Here is a 20,030-nt window from a genome sequence, read left to right as displayed (position 1 = left end):
ATCTCCTGGTTTTCACTGGGATTTACCAGAAATGTTTCTTGGTGGTGAAGACACCATTTTGGACAGAGCTCCAGTGAGAAGAGCTGAGATGCTCAGAGCTCCCAGGTGCACATGGCAGAGACTGAGCCTTTCCTGCCCTAACAGGAATCTGAAGGGGCAGGTGAAAGAGGGAACCTGCCTTTCAGTGGGAGAAGGGAAAAATGCTTATTTTTTTTCACGACACAATTTCAAATGTTCAAACTCTGGCCCTGTGCTGAGGCAGAAGGACCACCCAAGGTCTCCTGCAAAATGCAGATGTTATTCCTCCCCTGCCCAAGCTGTGGACGCGTGTCTCTGGCTGAGCACCGCGTGGCCAGGGAGCCTGAGCACAATAATGTGTTTTCCTTCTCCTAACACCTGACAGTAGCATGATTTCACCAACCACTCGGTCCCATTGCTGCATACTTTCCAAGGTGATAAAAATCAAACAGATTAACGTGTTTGCTTTTAATTTTACATTTTAGAAGCAGCTGTTGAACCACCTCAATGCCAACAGTGTCTATTGCCAGCATTAGTGTCATTAGTAGTCATTGCAGCTGTAATAGCACCATTATCTCCTGCTAAAAGGGTCACTGATGGCTCAGGACAGAGCTTGGGGAAGTTAAAAGAGCAGACTAAATGAGATGGAAACAGCAAACAGTTGCTTCTACCTTAACCTGCATAAAGACCTGCGGATGCTACGCAGAGGGAAATTAATTTGCACAAGTAGCAAAAATTTTGGCTGGATTGTCATCAAGGAGGAGGGGCTCTTGGTAGCTTTTGTGTCACTTGGGCGAACGTAAAGCATATAAATATGGGAAAGAGACAATGGGGACATTACTTACCAACCATCTTCATCCCTCAGAGTGAACTTCTCTCCACCTCTTGCTGCATCCTCTTGGGTAAGTTGGATTGCCTCCCTTTTACTTTCTACCTGTTGTGTAGACTTGTCTTCTTAAGTTGATGAAGCAGGCAGTGACAATTGTCGCTGGATGACTCAAGAAAATGAGGCCTCCTCAGGTCTTTGAGGAGATTGGGCTGGTTTTGGGCCATCATCACACATTACAGCCCCTTCTGAATGGGCAGAGAGGGTTTTTCCTCTGAAGGGGTCTGCTGATCTTGGCTCTCCAGGGCATGTAGAGGGCTTGGTGGGATGGCTCTGAGCCTGAGATGGAGCATAGAGATGAAGATGGACTCATGGTTATAGTCAGTAGTCATTTACTGTCACTTGTAAATCCTGGTGCACAAAGCTCTCCTTCCTTCTTAAACTAGAAGGTCCATCTCCTACTTTAGTCTCATTTCCATGCCAGAGGAGCTGAAAGACACACAATGCTTGATTACAACCTGTTTTTACCTCCTAGACTTTCCCGTGTCTGCTCTGCCCCTTAACCGCAGGCCTCAGGCAGCCCAGCATGGCTCTGTGGATCCGCTCTCTGCCCCTGCTGGCCCTGCTGGCCCTCTCGGGCCCCGGGAGCAGCCACGCCGCTGTCAACCAGCACCTCTGCGGCTCCCACCTGGTGGAAGCCCTGTACCTGGTCTGTGGTGAGAGGGGCTTCTTCTACCAGCCCAAAGCCCGGCGGGATGCCGAGCAGCCTCTAGGTAAGAGGGGCTGGCCGGTGGGACAGCCGCCTGTCTCTGACAGTGACACCAGGAATGCCCTCCGTGGGGAATGCCAGCAATACCTTCGGCATGCCAACAGCCAAGCGTTGCCAGCGAAAAGCTCTTCAGGTTAAAAAGGCAGATGAGAGGGCGGGCAGGGAGAGAGGATTTATGAGGCAAAAGGAATTGTGCCTGGAAGCTCAAGCTCATCTATTTCTTTGCGTGGTTGTTACACCAGCCTGGGAATGTTTGTAGAAAATAAAGGTGGGAGGAACTCGATAAGCCTCTTTCTGCCCCAAGACAGGATCCCCATTGTTGTCCCCATTCTATTTCTCAGTGATGTTTGTCTGCTGCATTCATAAAAACCTCCAGAGAGAAAGCTTCCTCTGCCTTCTGGAGCTGCCCATTCCCAAGATTAACTGACCTTCTTCTTGAGTGTTTCTTCCCAATATCTAACCTGAACATCTCTTGCTGTAAATTATTTCTTGTCTTCTCATTATTGGACAGGAGGAAGTGCCTAATCCTTTCATCTTTATGATTGCTTTTCAAAATATTTGAATACTGTTCCCATGTCTAGTTTTGACCTCTTCTCAGCTACACAACCCTACTGCATTCCTAGGTCATATTTTCTAGATCTCTAAACATGCAATTCTGCATTTGTCCACATCCTTGCTGGCTGGTGAGCAGAAGCACACTGAACTGGCTTCCAAGCTTCTAAGTAAGACTGTGAATAGATGAAGAAGAGACCCCTGTGCAAATTGCACCCATTTAATCCTCTAGTTTCAAGATCAACCTTCACTTAACATCCCCTGACTGCAATACATCTCTCCCACCATTTCTCTTCCCATCACATACTGTTTTCATTTATATCCAATTCTCTCTCCTGTGTATGTAACCACCCTGTGAAATAGTCTTAGGGGTCTTTGTAAGGTGAAACAAGATAATGCCCTAGCAGAGGGTCTGCCCATGATTTGTTTGGGATGTCAGTTGCCCATTCTCTGATTATTCATTTCTGGACACCACCACAAATGGATTGGAGGTTTTATTAGCCAAACTACCTAAATACTGTACAGAGATTTTTAATTGTGCCAAAAAAATGCAAGTATTTGAGGATTTTCTACCTTTTTTTCAGGACTTTTGCCTGAGCCGCCACCTCTTTGTCACACAATCTGTTTATGTTTACAGTCTGCTTACAGCTGGCTTGAAGGATGAAGACAAGTAAATCACAAAACTTTGATTAGCTATTTCCTCTTCTACTTAACATTGGACCAAATTTTTCCCAAATTTCCCTTCTAGAACACTAGCATAATGATTTTCTGTTACTCTTGTGCCTTGTTCATTGCCTCATGCTTTGGGGGCTTGGGGATTTCGCTTCTTGTACTGTACTTGTATTGCCCTAGAAACCACATCTCATTCTCACTTTCCAGGCATTTTCTCTTTGCTGTTAAGGGCTCTTTTCTTCCTGCAGGAAAAACTCACTGATTTATTTGCCATTTTCCATATTTTCATTGGGCAACTAAAACCTGAACAGATCTGTGCACAAGTTTTCAAGTTCTCACCAGCATATAATCATTCTGTTGAGTGTTATCTGTGTCCAAATACCCTAATTTATCATTGCTTCTAAAAACTTGTCCCCAGCTGTGAACACAGACACACACAAATGCTTTTTTTGTCAGCTTGGGGCTATATCCAGGCAGCCAACTGAATCAGGCTGTTCAGGAACAGCTGGGAAATGCATCCAGCCTCAGAACTGGACTGCCCCTGCAATGCCATGAACATCCCAGTTGTCTGCCCAGGCTCCCAGAAGAGTGGGTAACTGCCTAAAGGGCTCTGTGGTCCCAAACTCTTCTCTGCAGAGCAGACAATCCCATTTTATCATCTCACTTACTAGTTGCTCACCCCAGAGAGGGCTCAGGATTTCTCTTCTTCTCCACTCAGCTTCCCCAGTAAATCTCCTGTATCCCTTTATCCCTCACACTGCCGATAGTCACTCAGCTTGGCCTCTTCTGGACACCACAGGATTATTTTGGGAGAGGAAAAAGGCTGCTACAAGCAGCACCAACCTGGAGAAACCTGAGCAACTTCCTTCCCATTTTCCAGACAACTCTGGATTAAAAATCTGGTGCCTGCCAAGGGGGTGTGGAGGGCTCAGGAGCCAGGGCTGGTTCTGTGTGATGTCCCACACCTTCTGTTCTTCTCCCCTGCAGTGAGCGGTCCCTTGCACGGCGAGCTGGGAGAGCTGCCCTTCCAGCAGGAGGAGTTTGAGAAAGTGAAGAGAGGGATTGTTGAGCAATGCTGCCACAACACCTGCTCCCTCTACCAGCTGGAAAACTACTGCAACTAGCAGCAGGGCTGGCACTGGGGAGCTCCTGGGCCAGAAACATGCACTTATGCTACTGCACCTTCAAGCAATTGAATAAATGTTGTGGATCTCTTGGAAGGACTGTGCTGGTTCATGTGTCCACATATTTTAGTCTGCTTTAGGGCGTCAGGGTCCATGCTTGGGTAAAGCACTTTTCAGCCATCTCTTCAGATTATCCTTCTGCCACAGGAATGACCTCCATGGGAATGAGGGAGGGAAGGGTATTACACAGCTTTGGAACAGGTATACGGAGCATCCGGCACACCCAGTGCTTGGAGAACCAGAAGGAGAAGGCAGAGAGGTTTAAACAAGACTTCTCTTGCTAGGGAAACATTACATCTGTAACAATGTCATGCTGATCAACTTCCTGCAGTTCACAGCCCAAATATAGCCAGGCAGCTGGAGACTGAACTTCCTCAGCTACATAATGGAAACAGTAAAGATTAGGCAAAGAATTATGTCACCTATTCATTGTACTCAGAAAAACCATGGATGACCACCATGGCCAATTCAGAAAGTGTGTCTAGCTCCTACTTGTGCTCGTGGGAAGCCCAGGGAGAGTCCCTGCTGTGAGATGTGCTTGTTGTTCACAAGGATAGCACAAGCCATGTACTGAAAGTAGATTTAATCCAAGAAGGAGTTTTGAATCTATTCTCCATGTGCTGGGCAGTATCCTTGCTCCTGGTGCTGCAAACCTCTTTCAAGTATCTGGTCCCAGAATTGCCCCTTTCTGTGAGGGAAATCTGCCCAGCAGTGCCAGAGTGGCCAGAATGTCCCAGAGCGTAGGGAAGGGCTGTGTTCCCTCTGCCGAGGGACTCCTGTGGCACTCTGCTGAAAGCCATGCAGAGGGGCTCTGTGCCATGGGCTCAGCCTGGCAGAGGTGACAGCAGCAGCAGCCAGGGCTGCATTCTGCTGGTGACAGATTTTGAAAGTTGATCTGAGAGGAGCCTGTGGTTTTAACAGCCTCATTTCCCAAACCAGTTCCGACTGCCTCCAGTGGAGCTGCACAGATGGAAGCTGCCATCTCAGCCCTGCCAGGATGCATTACTCCCAATCGTATCACAAGCACAAAACTGGCCAAACCACTACAAACTGAAAGGCTGGAAGAGCAGCTGGATGCGCTGCTGAAAAGAAGATGCAGACATAAAAAATGAAATCAGAAAGCACTCATGATTTCCCGTGGTGGCCTTCCATACAAATTCCCTTGATGCAGCCAAAAGCTGCCTCAAGGCGGCCTCTTCCTGCAGGTGCCACTCCTGCGCTGCAGTGCTACTCAGCCAGTCCTGCTCCCCCTGACCACCTTTTCATCCCTCTCCATCACCCTTTCTAGAAGGCTGGGCCCCACTGAATACTCCCAGCAGCAGAGCTTTCAACTGCGACAAGCAGCTTCAGGCCAAAATCATGTGGTTATGAAAGCACAGCAAGATATATTGTGTTCCTGAGCTACTTGGCTCCACCAAACCTCACAGTGTATAGCTCCAGTGGTTTCTAGAGGGGACTCCCTAGAAGCAATTCTCCTACCTATCCTGGTGAACCATGAGGTCAGGACAAGTGTTACTGAAAAAAAAAAAAAAAAAAGAAGAAGAAAAAAAAGCAGAGCTATTGCTCATTTTAAGGCCACCAACATATTCAGGCGTGCAGCCAAGCACCAGCAATCCCAGCCATCCAGGAGATACCACCCTGATCCAAAAGGCAGATGTTCAGGTTTGCTTGGATGTTCTTGAGGGGAAGGACATCCAGCCATGGTGGTTCCTCCATCTGGCACAGCCCTGTTTATCTGCTGGCACTCCTGCCCTGGCAGCAATGCTCTGCTCGGGTGAGGACAGCTCCTCAGAGATGCCCAGCTCATTTCCTGCCCTCTGCCATTGTTTGGTCTGATCCTTTGTTTGTTTGCTTTTTCTGAGTGCTCTCAATTAGGACTTGTTGGGAAATTGCAAATGCCACTTTTTCTGCTGGAAAATGTTGATTCATCAGGATCAGCACACCCCGCAGGACCGGACTGGTTTTAGCAAGGCAGGATTTGAAAGAATGAAGGGACATAGAAGGTTTAGGTGCCTGCTCTTCACCCTCTGCATCCAGTTGCCCAAGACCACAAGCCATCCCCAGACTCTGGGCTACCCAAGGGTGGATGCTTTTGCTTCTGCTGAAAGATTCCAGAAGGTGAGCACCCAGGTCAGGGAGGGACAGATGGCCCCATGTCCAAGGTGCCTGACTCTCTGCAGAGCACATGAAGGTGCTGTTGCTTCCTTCCTCCCCAAACAAGAGCTGTGCTGGAGATCAGTGGCCTACGGTGCTCTCCAGGAGGTGCAGGAGAAAATAATGCATCAATTTTAAAATTGTAGAAAGACTAAAAAAAAAAAAAAAATTACACACTTATGCTTTCCAGAACTGAAAATAACATAAAGGACCAGCTCTTCACTTTTTAAAAGCTGCAGTAAGGTGAAGGCCAAAGGAGAACAAAGGTACTTTTCCCCCTTTTTCTGGAACTCCAGGGAAGAAACCCTATGCATTTTCCACAACGGAGCACATGGCTCCCTGGCTTGCAAACGTGCTGCTGCTGGCTTGCTGACCCTGTGTTGTGGCAGGACAGGCAGCTTTAGCCCCCTACCGCACCTGAACCCAACAGTGGGTGTCCCAAAAGTCCTTCCCAACATCTTTAATGGTGGTCCAGGATGGAATTTCTTTGTAAGGCTTCCCTCAAATCCTTGTGCCTTTGCCCAGGCCATTCCCCGTTCTCAGATGTGCTTGGGAGATGTTGGATCTTCTGAATTCCTGCAGGAGAAAGGATTCAAGGACAGGGAATGCCGCATCCACTGACCTCCCTTCCTGCTTTTCCTCTTGCCAGGCTTTGCATTGTGATCTTTGGGAAGCAAATGCATCCAGTCCCCTTTATTCTGACTCAGCAGTTGCTCTGGAGTGATTTTTGCGGTAGCGGTGGGGCATCATGCCTGACTAAAATATCTTGGCTCTGCTACTCTTGCAACAAACTTCCAAAGGTCTCATGCTCGTGGTGGAGGGCAATTTGAAGAGAATGCAAATAAAGGCTTTGGTTCATTCATGCTTCTTGAATAGAGAATAGAAAGCTGAGACGCAGAGGGGATTGCAAGGCAAATTCCTTGGGCTGCTGAGCTGTTAACAGTGCCTAGAAAAGGAAGGACCGAAGTGTCCCCTGTCTGCCACGTGCACCAACCCGAATCCAAAAGGGCAGAGCTGTGGTTTCCAGGAAAAGGGAGTGACGTGCACAGAAATGGGAATGGGGGCAGCCTCTGCAGGGCGCTGGCCATTGGGTCCCTGGTGGCTGGGGATCAGATCATGCCCAGGTCCCAGGTTGCTGGATGGGCTCTGCTGCTCCAGCTTATCTGGAGAGGAAGGGAAGGCTGCCACTTTCCCGGAGCTAATCCGACTCTATTATTTCCTTTCCGGGAAACCAGAGATAGAGAGCTCTCTGTTACTCTGGGAATTTAAGAGATCCACTTTAAGAAATAGTCAGACTATATTTTGGGATTTATGTCTTCTTAACCATCTTATCAGCATTTTAGGAGATTTTAAACCTGCTTACAGCATCTCTCCTTATCTACAGAGTGAGTCCTAATAACAGACTTGCAGCAATGACTTCAGTTGGAAAGCATGCACTGAGCAGATTCTGTGTTAAGACCTCAAATTCACTCTGTTTTAGACCAACTTCACCAAAGACACCTATCTTGAGCAAAAAATAGTCTTTCTTTCCTCTCCTTTCACTCTGGGCAGGAAGAAAACTTTAGGTCAGGCTATAAATTGATCTGGAAAGTCATTGCCAGTGCATTGTCGCTGGCTGAATTATTCCTGCCTGCTGTGGGGAGGAAGGAGGGTGGTTTTTTCCAAGCCCAATGCCAGGCTGGCTCTCACATGCCCCCCAGTCCTGCTGGGCAGAGCAGGCAGGAGCAGATCCAGGACAATAACGGGAAGCGAAGCAAGCCCGTAGGAGCACACAAGGAAATGATCTGAGCCTCAATCATTTCCCTCCATCCCTCAATCCTTTCCCTCCATTCCCAGTCGTCTTCAGGACTGTCAAGAAAAGGTGAACAAACCTCCTGAACTCCTCTAGCCTGCTTTCTGTTGCTGAAAAGAGACAGCCAAAATACCACTTTATTTATTTATGTTTTTCATGCCTGGTACATGCCAGGAGTGCCAGGATCTCCAGAATGCATGTGGTTGCTCACACTAAAATTTCTCACAAATGTTTTCAGATTTTGGAAGAAAATGGATAGCAGAAATAAATTTGGCTTTTGATTTCCAGGTTGTTGTCATTTGTTATCGTTTGGGCTTTGTAATGCTGGAATTTGGCAGTGGGGATGTTTTACATAACTGCCAACTTCTGAAATGTAACTTTTTCTCAGAAAATAATGCAGCTTCCTCTTTTCTAATCAGAAAACGGAAAATCAAGTATAAATGACACCACCCACCCTACATTGACGAGAAACCATTCTGTGGAAGTTTCAATGGAAAAAATTCTACCCTTTTTTCCCCTTATCAGAAACCTCCTCCACTTTGGAGTCTGAGACCCAGCAGGGTCCTGGCTCTGCAGACTTCCCTGCCAGTGGGTCTTGCACACCCAAGTTTCAAGCTTGTCCTGTGTGTTTTGGGAGATTTTAAAAACTTATCCCAAAGAAATGCTGTCTTGGCCCCTGGGTTTCTACTAATTTCAGTGGCAAGAAAAAGAAATCATCAAGTGAAAAAGTCAAAGCACATCCAGCTTGCACACCATAGCCTGCTCCTCTCCTGCTTCTGAAGTTGGTTTTTTTCAGTATATCTGCAACCTAAACCTGGCCACATTTTTTTTCCAAAAGCTGGCACCTTGTCTCAAAATAATGAATTTCAACCCCAAATAAGGAAAAAAACCAACCTGCCCCTATGAAATTCTGATGAAAAGGGGAGAGGTTATTTTTCAGTCCTGGTCCTGGTGCAGATGTTCTGAGGCAGGTGTTCAGTGTGCAAACCCGTGCTCCTGTGGCATTTTGGCTCCCCAGACCAGGGGTGCTTCTCTCAGGTGTGGGAGCAGTGGCAGGCAGGGCATGAGGCCACTCTCCAGCCCCTGCATCCAGGGTGAGAGGGGTCACCTGGCCCAGCCTGGCTCATGCCTTGAGCCCGTGGGAGGACCACCAAAGGCTGAAGTCCCTCTTGTCAAGCACTCCTCCACAGCAGCTCCTTTGCCCTGCAAGATCCCTGACCTCACCTCAGGAACAGTGAGCAGCACTGAGCACTGACATCATGCCCGTTTCTCCTTTATGGTTTTGACTACAGAGCCTGCATATCATTCCCAGGATGCTTGCCCTTCCTCACCCTGTGGAGCAGTTGCTTTGACTGCCCCGTTTCTCTGTGCATCCCATTTAAGAACACAGGACTGGGAGCAACTTCCAAGCCAGTTGTCTTGTTCCTTGCTAACCTCACATCACTGCCTCCTTCATCTCCAAAAAGACTTTAATGTCCCAAGCTCTCCCTTTAGCCTGTGTGCAGTTTTGGTTTCTGGAAACTTTCCTGAGGAATTCATCCTCTCCTGTTGGGTTTCACAGTGCTCACAACCTGGAAAAGATCCGGGGGTTTCACATATCTGCTCAGAGCAAAGCAATTACCCGTGGCTCTGTCACTGATATAGGGCAACACAAAAATGTTGGGAATCTGTTAAAGCCGGATTCCTGCCACGGCTTTCCCTTCTCCTGCAGTCCCGGCTGCTGCCAGGGGATGGAGCGCAGGTCAGCCCGCGGCTGGATCCACACCCCTGCCTGCAGCTGCCTGGGCAGGGCACGGGGGCACGGGCACCGGGGACCCGAAAAATGGCGGAGAAAAACTGATACAGACCGTGCTGGAGAAAAACTGATAAATACAGACCGTGCTGGAGAAAAAAGGATAAATACAGACCGTGCTGGAGAAAAGCTGCCTGGAAATGTGGTGCTGGAGTAAGGCTTTGCACTGAGGCCACGGGAGCAGTGGAGCTGGGGCAGCCAGGAGATGGCTGGAGCAATGAAACAACCTGCCCTGAACCCACAGGCTGCTCCTGGGGTGTCCAGAGACGTGCAGAGAGGATGGGCTGTGTGGCCGATGCTGCTCTTGCTCTTCTCTTTGTTTAAAGGTAGTTTTCCTTCAAGGAAGGTTTTGGGTGCCTTTCTGAACCTCCTCGGAGCTGGGAGCTCCAGCCTGGCGCTCACAGTGCAGGGCACCCTCAGCACCAGCTCACTGTCAGCCTGCAGCCCAGATCCTTCCCGTGCACTCTGCCCAGTATCTCCTCTGATGCAGAGAGACCCATGACCCATCTTGGGTTGCGTGGGCCTGTGTTTTCAAGTCACAAATCACCTTTGTGAGCAGACCAAGGTTTAGGTCTGCAATAACCTCCAGCTGCAAAGAACCTGTGCTGTGCAGTCCTGGGCTGTTGTGGCACTGGCACTGCAGAGCTGCCAGAGTACAGATACATGTCCTGAATGGAAACATTGCAGTTCCAAACTGGGACATCTCCCACCCAGCTTTGCCAGAGGGCTGGTGCTCAAATCCTCACTCCCACACATCCCATTTTATGGGATCCTGGTCCCCATCCTTGGCCATGACACAGCTTTGAGCAGCTACCCTGCTGCTGGGCACAGCCACCAGCCCAGCCAGCACCTCCTCTCAGGGATGAGGCCCTAACGAGGGTTATGAAATGATGCTACAGCCAGCAGAGGGAGTGCTCAGAACTTCAGGATGCACAGGGACAGCTTGGGAAGCACCGAGAAAATGAGAAAATGTTCTAAACCCAAGGTGGGAGCGATGGGGTGCTGGAACAAAGCTTCTCCCTGGCCCAGCTGCCAGCCTGGTGAGGCTCAGCCCTGAGAGGATGGGGAAATGGATCTGCCTGGAAATGAACCCTCCTGGAAACCTCGGTACTGGATGAGCCAGAGATGAGGATCCACAGTGAGAGACCGCAATTCTCGAGCCTCAGACTCGAGGAATTTCGCAGAGCCTGTTCCAAGCTGCCAAGAGAAATCCCCCCATTCATTGACTTCTGGATTTGGGCTCTTAACTTTGGGCTCTGGGCTTTCCAAATGAAGTCATTGCTGCATCTCAATTAGTAAGGAGACATCCCTATAGCATTTTATTTCCAATTTATTTCCTTATGCTTCACATAAGTGCTGGAATCAGGAGGCAGTCTGTGGGCTGGGAGCTGTGGGAAGCTTAGTCTTGACTCTGCCCACCAAATGAATATTTTAAGCAGATCTTCATTTGATTTTAGGCCAAACAGAGCAATTTGTATTAGTTTAGTGAATTGAAGACTTAACATCTGGCAATATCTGTAACAGTCCCTTAAATTATTCTCCAGGAAATGCCTCAGTGGTGGCGGGGGCTCTCCACTCACACACAATATCAGAAATATAATTAGTTTCCCAAATGCACATCATCAAAGACTCATGCCTGGTCCTTTCCTAACAGTGTGGATTCCTCAGATTTTTAAATGAAGGCCTTTCAAGAACCAATGGGCAATTTTGCAGCTCGTCTCTAAGCAGATCAATAACTAAAAGCAACGTAATGAAGTCAGGTGTCTCTGGATTGTGTTAGGACAAGCCCATGAGAGGATTCTGATGTGGATGAGATAAATGCCATTAAATCACTTGCAGGGTGAGGTTTAAGTGGGGAAAGCCCAGCACTGAGTGTTGAAAAGGTGCTGTGCAGGGTGAGCACACCGCGGGCTGATTAACACTGCATGCAAACCCCATTGCAAGCCTGATAAGAGACAATGGGACACATTTTCACCACTAAATACATCAGGGATGAAAGGGATCTGGGAGCTGGGGCAAGAAGCAGAAAAGAGCACCAGGAATGACCTGACCTGCCTGAAACCTGCTTTTGTACTGGAGAGCAAGGAAGCTTGCCCTACATATCTGGGAAAAAAAAAAAAAAAAGCTGAGAGAGACTTGGTGGCAACCAAAATGGTCTGAGAAGGGTCCTGATGGTGCAGAGTGGCCAAATGCCTTCTGAGATTTAATGACTAGAAGGGGAAGTTAAGCCCATCTGGACTGGAGTGATGTTTGGTGGGCAAGAGGCAGCTACTCAGAACACGTTCTGTTCCACTGAATGTGTGTCACCCCCATTGATTCAAACCCTACAAACCTTCCCAGCTGTCAGCAGGAAAGGTTTGTAGGGTTTGAATCAATGGAGGCGACACACGTTCAGTGGAACAGAGCCAAGGCCAGAGAACATCTCTGCTTGAAACCCTTCCCTTTTGCAGCCATACCCCATTCCAGCTGAGATGTGGCAGTGAACCCTGCCACCAGCCCAGATCAAATGAGCAGAATAAATCCATAGGAAGGAAATTCTCCCTCCTACCTGCAGCTGCTTTCCCATTCAATCTTCCTCCCTGGTCAGGAGAAATCTCAAGCAGCTCTGCAGCAGAAGACACTGTCCCACAAACTCTGCCATGTGCTGTGAGCTGGCCCCAGCTTTTAGGTGGAGATGCTTTGACCCGAGACAGCCTGGTATTTCCAGCTTATAGTTACTCAAAATAAGTCTGAGAGGAAAGACAGCACTTGCTTGTGGTGTGGATGACTCCTTCAAAAGCTGAGCCTGTCTCACTCTCAGCAAACTGGGACTGGGAAGCCTTCATGAAGATGGAAGGGCCAGTCCTGTGAACGGTTCAGTGAAGGAATAGGGAAAAAATGTAATGCAAAATGGCTCAAGCAGTGATTCATTTGGAATTTTATTATGATTAACTTGAAATCAGCAAGATTTTGTCAGCAAATCCATTTGATATATGAGCAGCCCTCTAAAATCAGTCTTAGATGGTAATATCCTCCACATGTGCTAGTGCAAATCCCCTTTTTGACAACACCTGATGGCTGGTGCAGAAGCAGGAGAAAATTCCATCCTCCAGAGAGATGGAGGCTTTGGTGTGGGGCCTTTCCCCTTGACTGCCACATCCTGGCCCTGCAACCCGTGCTGCAAACCATTTTATTCAGATTTTACATCTGAATGCCACAGAGAGCATCCTCTGTGCAGCCCAGCAGAGATTTGGGCACTCACTGGGGCACAGTGAGGTTCAACACACCAGGGCTTTCCTGACAGAACCTTCTCCTCAGGGCTGCAGGTTTCCCAGCTCCATAGCAGAGCTGTTCCTCCCCACTCCATCTGGGAGCTGGGGCTTGCACGCTTTGCTTTACCTTCCTGACAAAGTCACAGAGAGCAGCAGGGTGGCAGAGCTCAGGGGACTAGGGTTGTCTGTCAGAGAGCCCTGGAGCAGCTTGCATCATGAAACAAAGGCTGTCTGGGAGGCTGGCTCCCCACAGCCTCTGCTGTGGCCGTGCCAGGGGAGAGGCAGGTGGGAAAGCAGATGCTGTTTGGGTAAATGTGTGTCAGCAGCGTCTCCTCAGGCAGGTGTTGAACATTGGAACCAGGTAGAGCACTGCCAGGCTGAGCCAAATGAAGTGCCCACACTCCTCTGTGTTTGGTCTGAGTGGCTCTTGCAGCCTCCTGCACCTCCTGCTCCCACCCCACACCTCACTCTGTGCCGGGAGCAGCGGGATTTGGGATGGAGATGCTGCAGCCTGCAAGGGAGCTCCATCCACCATCTGGGCTTAAGACCTCAGGAGATTCTTGCCCCCATCAGATGGTCTTGCAAAAGCAGCACAGGATCAACCCTGGTGCTGGAAACCAGTGGGCAGAGAGAGGCAGGGCACAGAGGCTGGCACATTGGTGACCAGGGTGCCATGTGGTGGTGGCAGCGATAAGAGCAGCCCAGAAGGTGGGAACCACCACCAAAACCCTCCAGGCATGGTGGAAGCGGCTCCCTCAGCCCCAGCTTTCTCAGTGGCCTTGTGCAGGTCACGTAGCCCCCTTGCAAACCATCACCCTTCCCTGGATCTCACCCCCACGGGTTACCCATCAGCCAGGACAGACCTTCAAAGCAGTCACTGAAGCTCAAGGGCTGTTTTCCATTTTATTGCAGGGATCTGGGGCTGCTTCCACTCTGATGACCAGAACCTGACTCCAGCCATGGCTATCCTGTCAGAATCATGCCCAGAAAAGCATGCCTAATTTAAAAGCCAAGTGCCAGCATCCCAAGATGGTTGTTTAGACTAAATGAAAGGTTTTCAGGAAAAAAATCAGCCTGACTTAAATTCCACCCCCCTTCCCCAGGAGATTAGTCCCTATCTGGCTGCCTCCCGAAGGTGGGAGCAAAGGCTCAGCAGTGAGTCAGCTTTTGCTTTGTGTGCCCCAGCAGTGCTGTTGCTGCTCTCATGTGGGCCTCTGGGAATACCAGGGCGTCCGTGGGCGCCAGAAAGTGGCCACAAAGCTTCAGCCCACAGTGGGTTTGCACCCCAACTGCACTGCTGCATGTGGGGGTGTCAGTGAGGCACCCCCAGAGATATCATCCCCCCAAGACAGCTCTGGCTTAGAGCAGGCAGGACCTGCATGGCTGGGGTCTCATGGATTGGCATGGGAGCTGTTGAAACACCCCAGTGACTCAGCCAAGTGGTGCTCATGTAAGTGAATTAGTGAGTGAGCGAGGGTAGTGCTCAGCCTGCCCAAGTGAGCCCAAAGCCCCTGGGCTGACTCACTGGAAACAGGGAGGTTCCCCAGAAAGGGATCCCAGAGCACCTCACAGGAATCAGCACTTGCAGGCACTCATCCTCTCCAATGACAGGAGCCCGAGTGGGACCCAGCAGCTCTGGCCTGAAATAATTCCCCACCTTGGTCACTGGGATTCCTTGGAGGGAGAGCTACTTTCCTCTAAAAGGAAAGGGGATGCCTGCTACCCATTGCAGGATTCTTCTCTCTCCTTGTATCACATGTAGAGACAAAGGAATTCATTCTATCTCTGGAAAACATATTTTTAATTTTTTTTCTGCTTTGGATTAGGTTCATGGAGAAGAGATTGTTCCAGTCTGGCACCTCTTGTGGTTACTGTGCTTGTTTTGACTAAAAAACACCCGTGTGATCTCTACATAGTTGAAATGGTTGCCTTTAATGCAAAAAAAATCTAAACAAAAATCTCTGCAATTTACTTTCAGGCGAAACAGAAATTTCTTTGGCATGAAGATCTACCTGGTGGACTGAGATGGCTCAGCAAGAGATCCACCTTGAGAAATGAAGGGAGGAGAGGTGGGCAGATTTGGATTTGGAATAGGGACATGATTTCCATCATAGTCATTACACTTGCTGATCATTAGATATGTCCAGGTATTTGCACAGGGACAAGGGCTCACTACAGCCACCTCTCATAATTTGGGATGCCCCAAACTGGGACCAGCTGAAGTCAAAAGCATTTCCAGTGTCACAGGCAGGCAGGGGCCACCTCCAGCTCATACAGGTCAGGCACTGAGGGTGTGCATCCCTTGAGCTCCTCAGGGAACACAGGCAGAGGTTTGGGTCCCAGCGCCATGGGAGGTGGCTGACAGAGCCTGTGTCACACATGGATCATGCAGGGAAAGTGAGCCTGTATCACACACGGATCATGCAGGGAAGTGTTGGTTCGTGGGGGGTCTCCCTTGACTGTGGTGATATCTTTCCCTGCAGTTTTCTTTAAACTGTGGGGAAGTTGGATTAGGTGAGGAATTCCACAATTTCTTAGCTTTTCAAATAACATGTCTGCGATATCACCCAGTCTGACTCAAGCTCCCACCTGCCTTGGGAATTCAGTTAACCCTTTGCATGCTGGCTTCACAGAGGGCCTCTCTGGAGCCCGTTATCTCTGGCTGATGAAGAGACTCAGGGGGACTCAAGTGACACCACAGCAGTGGTGCTGGAAAGAGGGGGTAGCGTCTGAATCACCTGCCATTTGGCTCTACCTACTCAGAGAAGCAGTCACTTCCCCCTCAGCCCCAAAATACATTTGGACAGACAGACAGACACACACACTCACTCACACACACACGCCTGCACGTGCTACGCAAGCATACCACCTGCTGTTTTGAAAAGCTGACGTGCATGGGTTTTTGGGGAGGGTTACCTTCCAAGAAATGAGTAATTAGCTTAGCAGTCTCCAGGGTCCTACCCTGTGTGAGGTCTCCTGCTCCAGAAGTGCTGGGATCTCAGGAAAATCCTTCTTCTCTCACCAGAGCCTTTCTGAAACACAGCTGGCACCATAAAAAGCCCTCCTCCCCAGCACACAGGACTGTGTTATACCTCCTTGCCCTGTGACACTAATGAGAGATGCCAGCCCCAGCTATACACCTGTCCTTGAAGGTGAGATGAGCTGGTGACACCCCCAGGCCCACCCTGGCTGGGGCCTGGCTCAGGGCACAATAGCCAGCCTGGCTCTGCCAGCACCATGCCACACTATTGCCACGCTCAGTGAATTTTTCAGCAGCAGAATATAAACATTTCCAGTGAAGTGCACTTAGTGTGAGCTGCTTTGCCAAGAGCTGTTGCCTCCCCTTCTTCACTGTGATTATGAGAGAGAGTTCTGTTTAAGCAAGAAAACAAATTGCCCACACATCCTCCCTCCCCATTGGGCATCCATCACCCAGGGCAAGGGCAGTGTGGTCTGGAGGGGATGCTGGCAGCATGGGTGGGCACAGGGTGTCCCTGTGTCACCTGCACTGGGAATGGGAATGAGGTGAGGCTGGAAGTTATTGCAAACTCCCCTACAGCCCCTGCCAGCTGTGGGTGCTGGAAGTCCCAGCCTCAAGGGCAACGAGGCAAGAGGGGACAGACTTATCCCTGTCATCAACTGGTGCATGGGGGTGAAAACCAGAGGGAAATTAGGTGGCTTGCCCAGGGTGATGTGCGGATGCAGTGGCAGAGGAAGCCTCTGTATGAGCCCCGTGCTGCCCCTTGTCCCCACGCCCACAGCCACCTGCCCATGGGACCCCAGCCCCACATCCTACTTTGGGGTCTTCACTGCTCAGCTCAGGCATGAAGGCATCAGTTGCTAGGCCTGGCAGCACATTTATCCTGCCCAAAAAGCCCTGGCCTGAAGAAGGGATCCCTGACAAGGTGTGAAGCCCTGGCCTGGAGGAGATGTTGCCACCCAACCCTCAGGATGAAGACAATGAGAGCTGCAAACAAAGACCAGCACTGAAGCACAGCAGCAATGCAAAAAGAGAGGAAAAAAAAAAAAAAAAAAGAAAAAAAGACACACAAAAAAAGGGAAGAAATGCCTGAAAGATACATAGCTGGGATTCCAGAACCCCTCAGAGGTATTTGGGCTTAGCCAACAGGCTCGGAGTTTTTTTTTTCCAAGCCATTAATTACACAACAGAGACATATCTGCACCACTCCACCTCTCTGCAGCAAATAAGGGCCCCACATAGATTGTCTGAAATGCATCACCCTCCGTGCTCCATGCCACCAGCTCCCTTGGGCACTTGGAAAAGTAACCCATTCCATGATGGGATTTGCAGCTGGCTCTTGTGTCTGTTTTCCTGGAGACTATTGAAAGGGTGCTCAAACCATGCACCTCCCAAGGGTGCATCTGAGATGCATGAGCTGCATCCATGGGGCAGAGGTTGGAAATCCCCCCCTGATCACCTGGGCAGCTTTTCTGAGCTGGTTGCACAACGAGGCCAAGGGGAAGGTCTTCAAGAAGCTGCATCAAGGCAATACTGGTGCACATCAGGACTGCAATCGCCTCTGGCATGGCCCATCACTGGCATTGCCACCAGCCACCCAGGGATGGCTGCTCTGCTGGAGAGCATCTCAGAAACAGCTGCTGTGTCTCAGGTTTTGGGAAAGGCCTTACTAAAAGCTCACTTGTTTTCTTTCATGGATCCAGCAATATGCCGCCAGGCTGACCAGTTGATACTGACACTCCTGTGGGCAGGATAAAGCATTTTTAAGGGTGATGCCTGAGTTTTCCAAGTGCAAACGGAACAAAGTGGTGCGAATGAGGGTGCCTTGCTGGAAGGTGAGACACAGACACCATGGTGTGCTCCTGCTCAGAGGCAGGTGGCATCCCTGCACAGCACCTTCTCACTGCTCAGCTCCTCCCTGGGGACCACAGGGATGCCTCCCAGCAGAGCTGCCCCCCCAGAGCATTCTCACCAGGCCCTCCCTGCAGGGACACAGTGATGGGTCACCATCTTCATTCGCCCCAAAGAGCTCCTGGCCCCAAGGGTTTCCTGCTGCCTCCTGTAACATGTTTCACTTGCAGGATGTTTTGACTCTGAGCCTGCTCTGTAGACAGACCCATATTTGTACAATGCTGTAAAGAGCCAGCTTCATCCCCTGGTGCTTGGAAGAACTAATTGTACCTGAAGGAGCTTTTACTGGTCATTAAACAATCTTGGACCACTTCTCCCCCATGACATTCCAATGGGTATTTTGATGGCAATGCTTAAAAAAAAATGGAAAACAGGAAATGGTGGTGTGCTTAGCTGTTAATATAGGCACAGACACATCTTACTTCTCTGCTACTCTGTTTGTTGCACATTTTTGACACAAATAATCAGACAAAACTTGGAGTCTTCTGTGTTTCCTCTGCAATGCAAAGAAGCTGAGGTGAGGGCAGGCGTTTCTCCTTTTTCACCCTATTCTCTCCTTCTTGGAAATTCCTTTTGGGAAGCTGTTAGCTGAGCTGGAGTCCTCCTTGGCAACCAAGGATAACCAAGAGGTATTTGCTGTTCCACAGATGATGGGGAGGGAGAAGGGAGACACTTTTCTCCCTTTCTGGGATCATCTGACCCTGATACCCCTGGTCCTGCTCCTTTTGGGCCAGGCTGCAGACAGCATCCCAACCAACACCTACTGAGCCTCACTCCCTGAACATCCTTGGTGCTTTTTCAATTCCTCCCTCATGCTTGGCCACAGGGACACCTCTCCACTCCACATGCTCCTTCCCACAGCCTCTTGAGCCGTGTGAGGCTGCTCACACTGCAGCTTTTCTCTGGGGACATTGAATTTTAAAAGACATTACAGGAATATCAAGTCTGTCCAGCCCGCAAAAAAAAAAAATTTGCACAATTTGTCCTCCATATAAACAGGGGTGAAAACACTACCCTGTTTTCACTGACAGTGCCTTTTACCACTGTCACAAATTCCTCTGGCACAGTGCAATAACTTACGGTGGAATAACTTCATTTTTGCCTTGCTCAGCAACCTCCAGGTTCTCAGGAAGCAAATGCCAACACCTCTCCTGAGCACCTTGGTCCAGTAAGTGCTCCAAGGCATCGGGAGATCTGGGCAGGAGTTGATATAAGAGTCCCTCTTTCTCTCTGAACATGCCAAAAAAGGTGCCCTGCTGATGCCTAAGGGCAACTGGCTTTTTTACTGCCCATAAAATTATCCTGCAGCAGAAACACTCTGGGCTGGGAGCGTGGCCTCAAAATGCTCTTGCTACCCAGGGGTGCCAGGAGTCCTAAAACAGACCTGCCCAGCTTCTGATTTTGTTTGTTCCTTCTTGACCAGAGCCCCAGGTGAATTATTTCTCTCACTCTTAGTTCTTTGACTTCAGTTTTTTTGCAGGGACCTTCCATATATCACACCCCCCTTTGCCAGTGAATCTTTCCCGTTCCAACAGTTTAGTGTGGCCCAGGATCAATATATCTCAAAATGCAAGGACACAGTGTTATTGTCAGGATCCTGGCTTGTACACAGCAAAGGTATCACTTTCTTAAAGCCACTGAGAGATGCCCTGGGCCAAGCACAGCTTCTCCTCAGCCTTTAAACAGCTGCATCGAGGACTCTGGCTAATCCCCCTCCACTCTCACTATGGATGAGACTTCTTCTAGTCCTCAGTGACCACAGCCCACCCTCACCTTCCTTTTGGCTCATCCCTTTGGCTCATCCTTTTGGACATCTCAGCCCAGACCTGTGGGGCATGTCAGCAAAGCAGTCTGGCTTCTCCTGGCCGTCCTCACTCTCGACAGAGGAGGATTTAGAGGGACACATGAGAACACAAACAGGGGTACCCCTGTAGCGCTGCAGGCACTGAACAGCGCCTGAACCAGGTACTGCAAATCCCTGCTCTGCCCACCTGGTCATTTGGGCTCTAGTTGTGAAATAAACCAAATGAGAGTCATGGGGTATCTTGGTTGGGCTGGGATTAGGTGACCTCTCTTTGGATTCTAGGTGGGAGAGGAAGGGAAAAGTCATGCAAATGCTCCCTTCCCTG

General features: G+C 49.6%; 1 protein-coding gene across 1 annotated transcript; it reads left to right on the top strand.

Annotated features, from left to right (window-relative positions):
* The first annotated feature begins 872 nt into the window (after window positions 1-872).
* On the top strand, window positions 873-4,050 carry INS (insulin). Its single transcript, XM_058026965.1, has 3 exons — window positions 873-924; window positions 1,414-1,617; window positions 3,825-4,050. The coding sequence occupies exons 2-3, from the start codon at window positions 1,431-1,433 to the stop codon at window positions 3,959-3,961; spliced, it is 324 nt and encodes a 107-aa protein (XP_057882948.1). The 5' UTR covers window positions 873-924; window positions 1,414-1,430; the 3' UTR covers window positions 3,962-4,050.
* Window positions 4,051-20,030: the final 15,980 nt, after the last annotated feature.

Source organism: Melospiza georgiana, chromosome 6 (assembly GCF_028018845.1).
Source record: "Melospiza georgiana isolate bMelGeo1 chromosome 6, bMelGeo1.pri, whole genome shotgun sequence".
NCBI lineage: Eukaryota > Metazoa > Chordata > Aves > Passeriformes > Passerellidae > Melospiza > Melospiza georgiana.
The sequence above is the reverse complement of the archived record's forward strand: the minus strand, read 5'-3'. Positions and strand labels throughout refer to the sequence as shown.

Excerpts from the sequence above, each read along its gene's own strand:
- INS (XM_058026965.1), top strand. The coding sequence starts at position 1,431 with ATGGCTCTGTGGATCCGCTCTCTGCCCCTGCTGGCCCTGCTGGCCCTC. Across the intron at positions 1,618-3,824 it reads GGATGCCGAGCAGCCTCTAG|TGAGCGGTCCCTTGCACGGC; the intron begins GTAAGAGGGGCT and ends TCTCCCCTGCAG.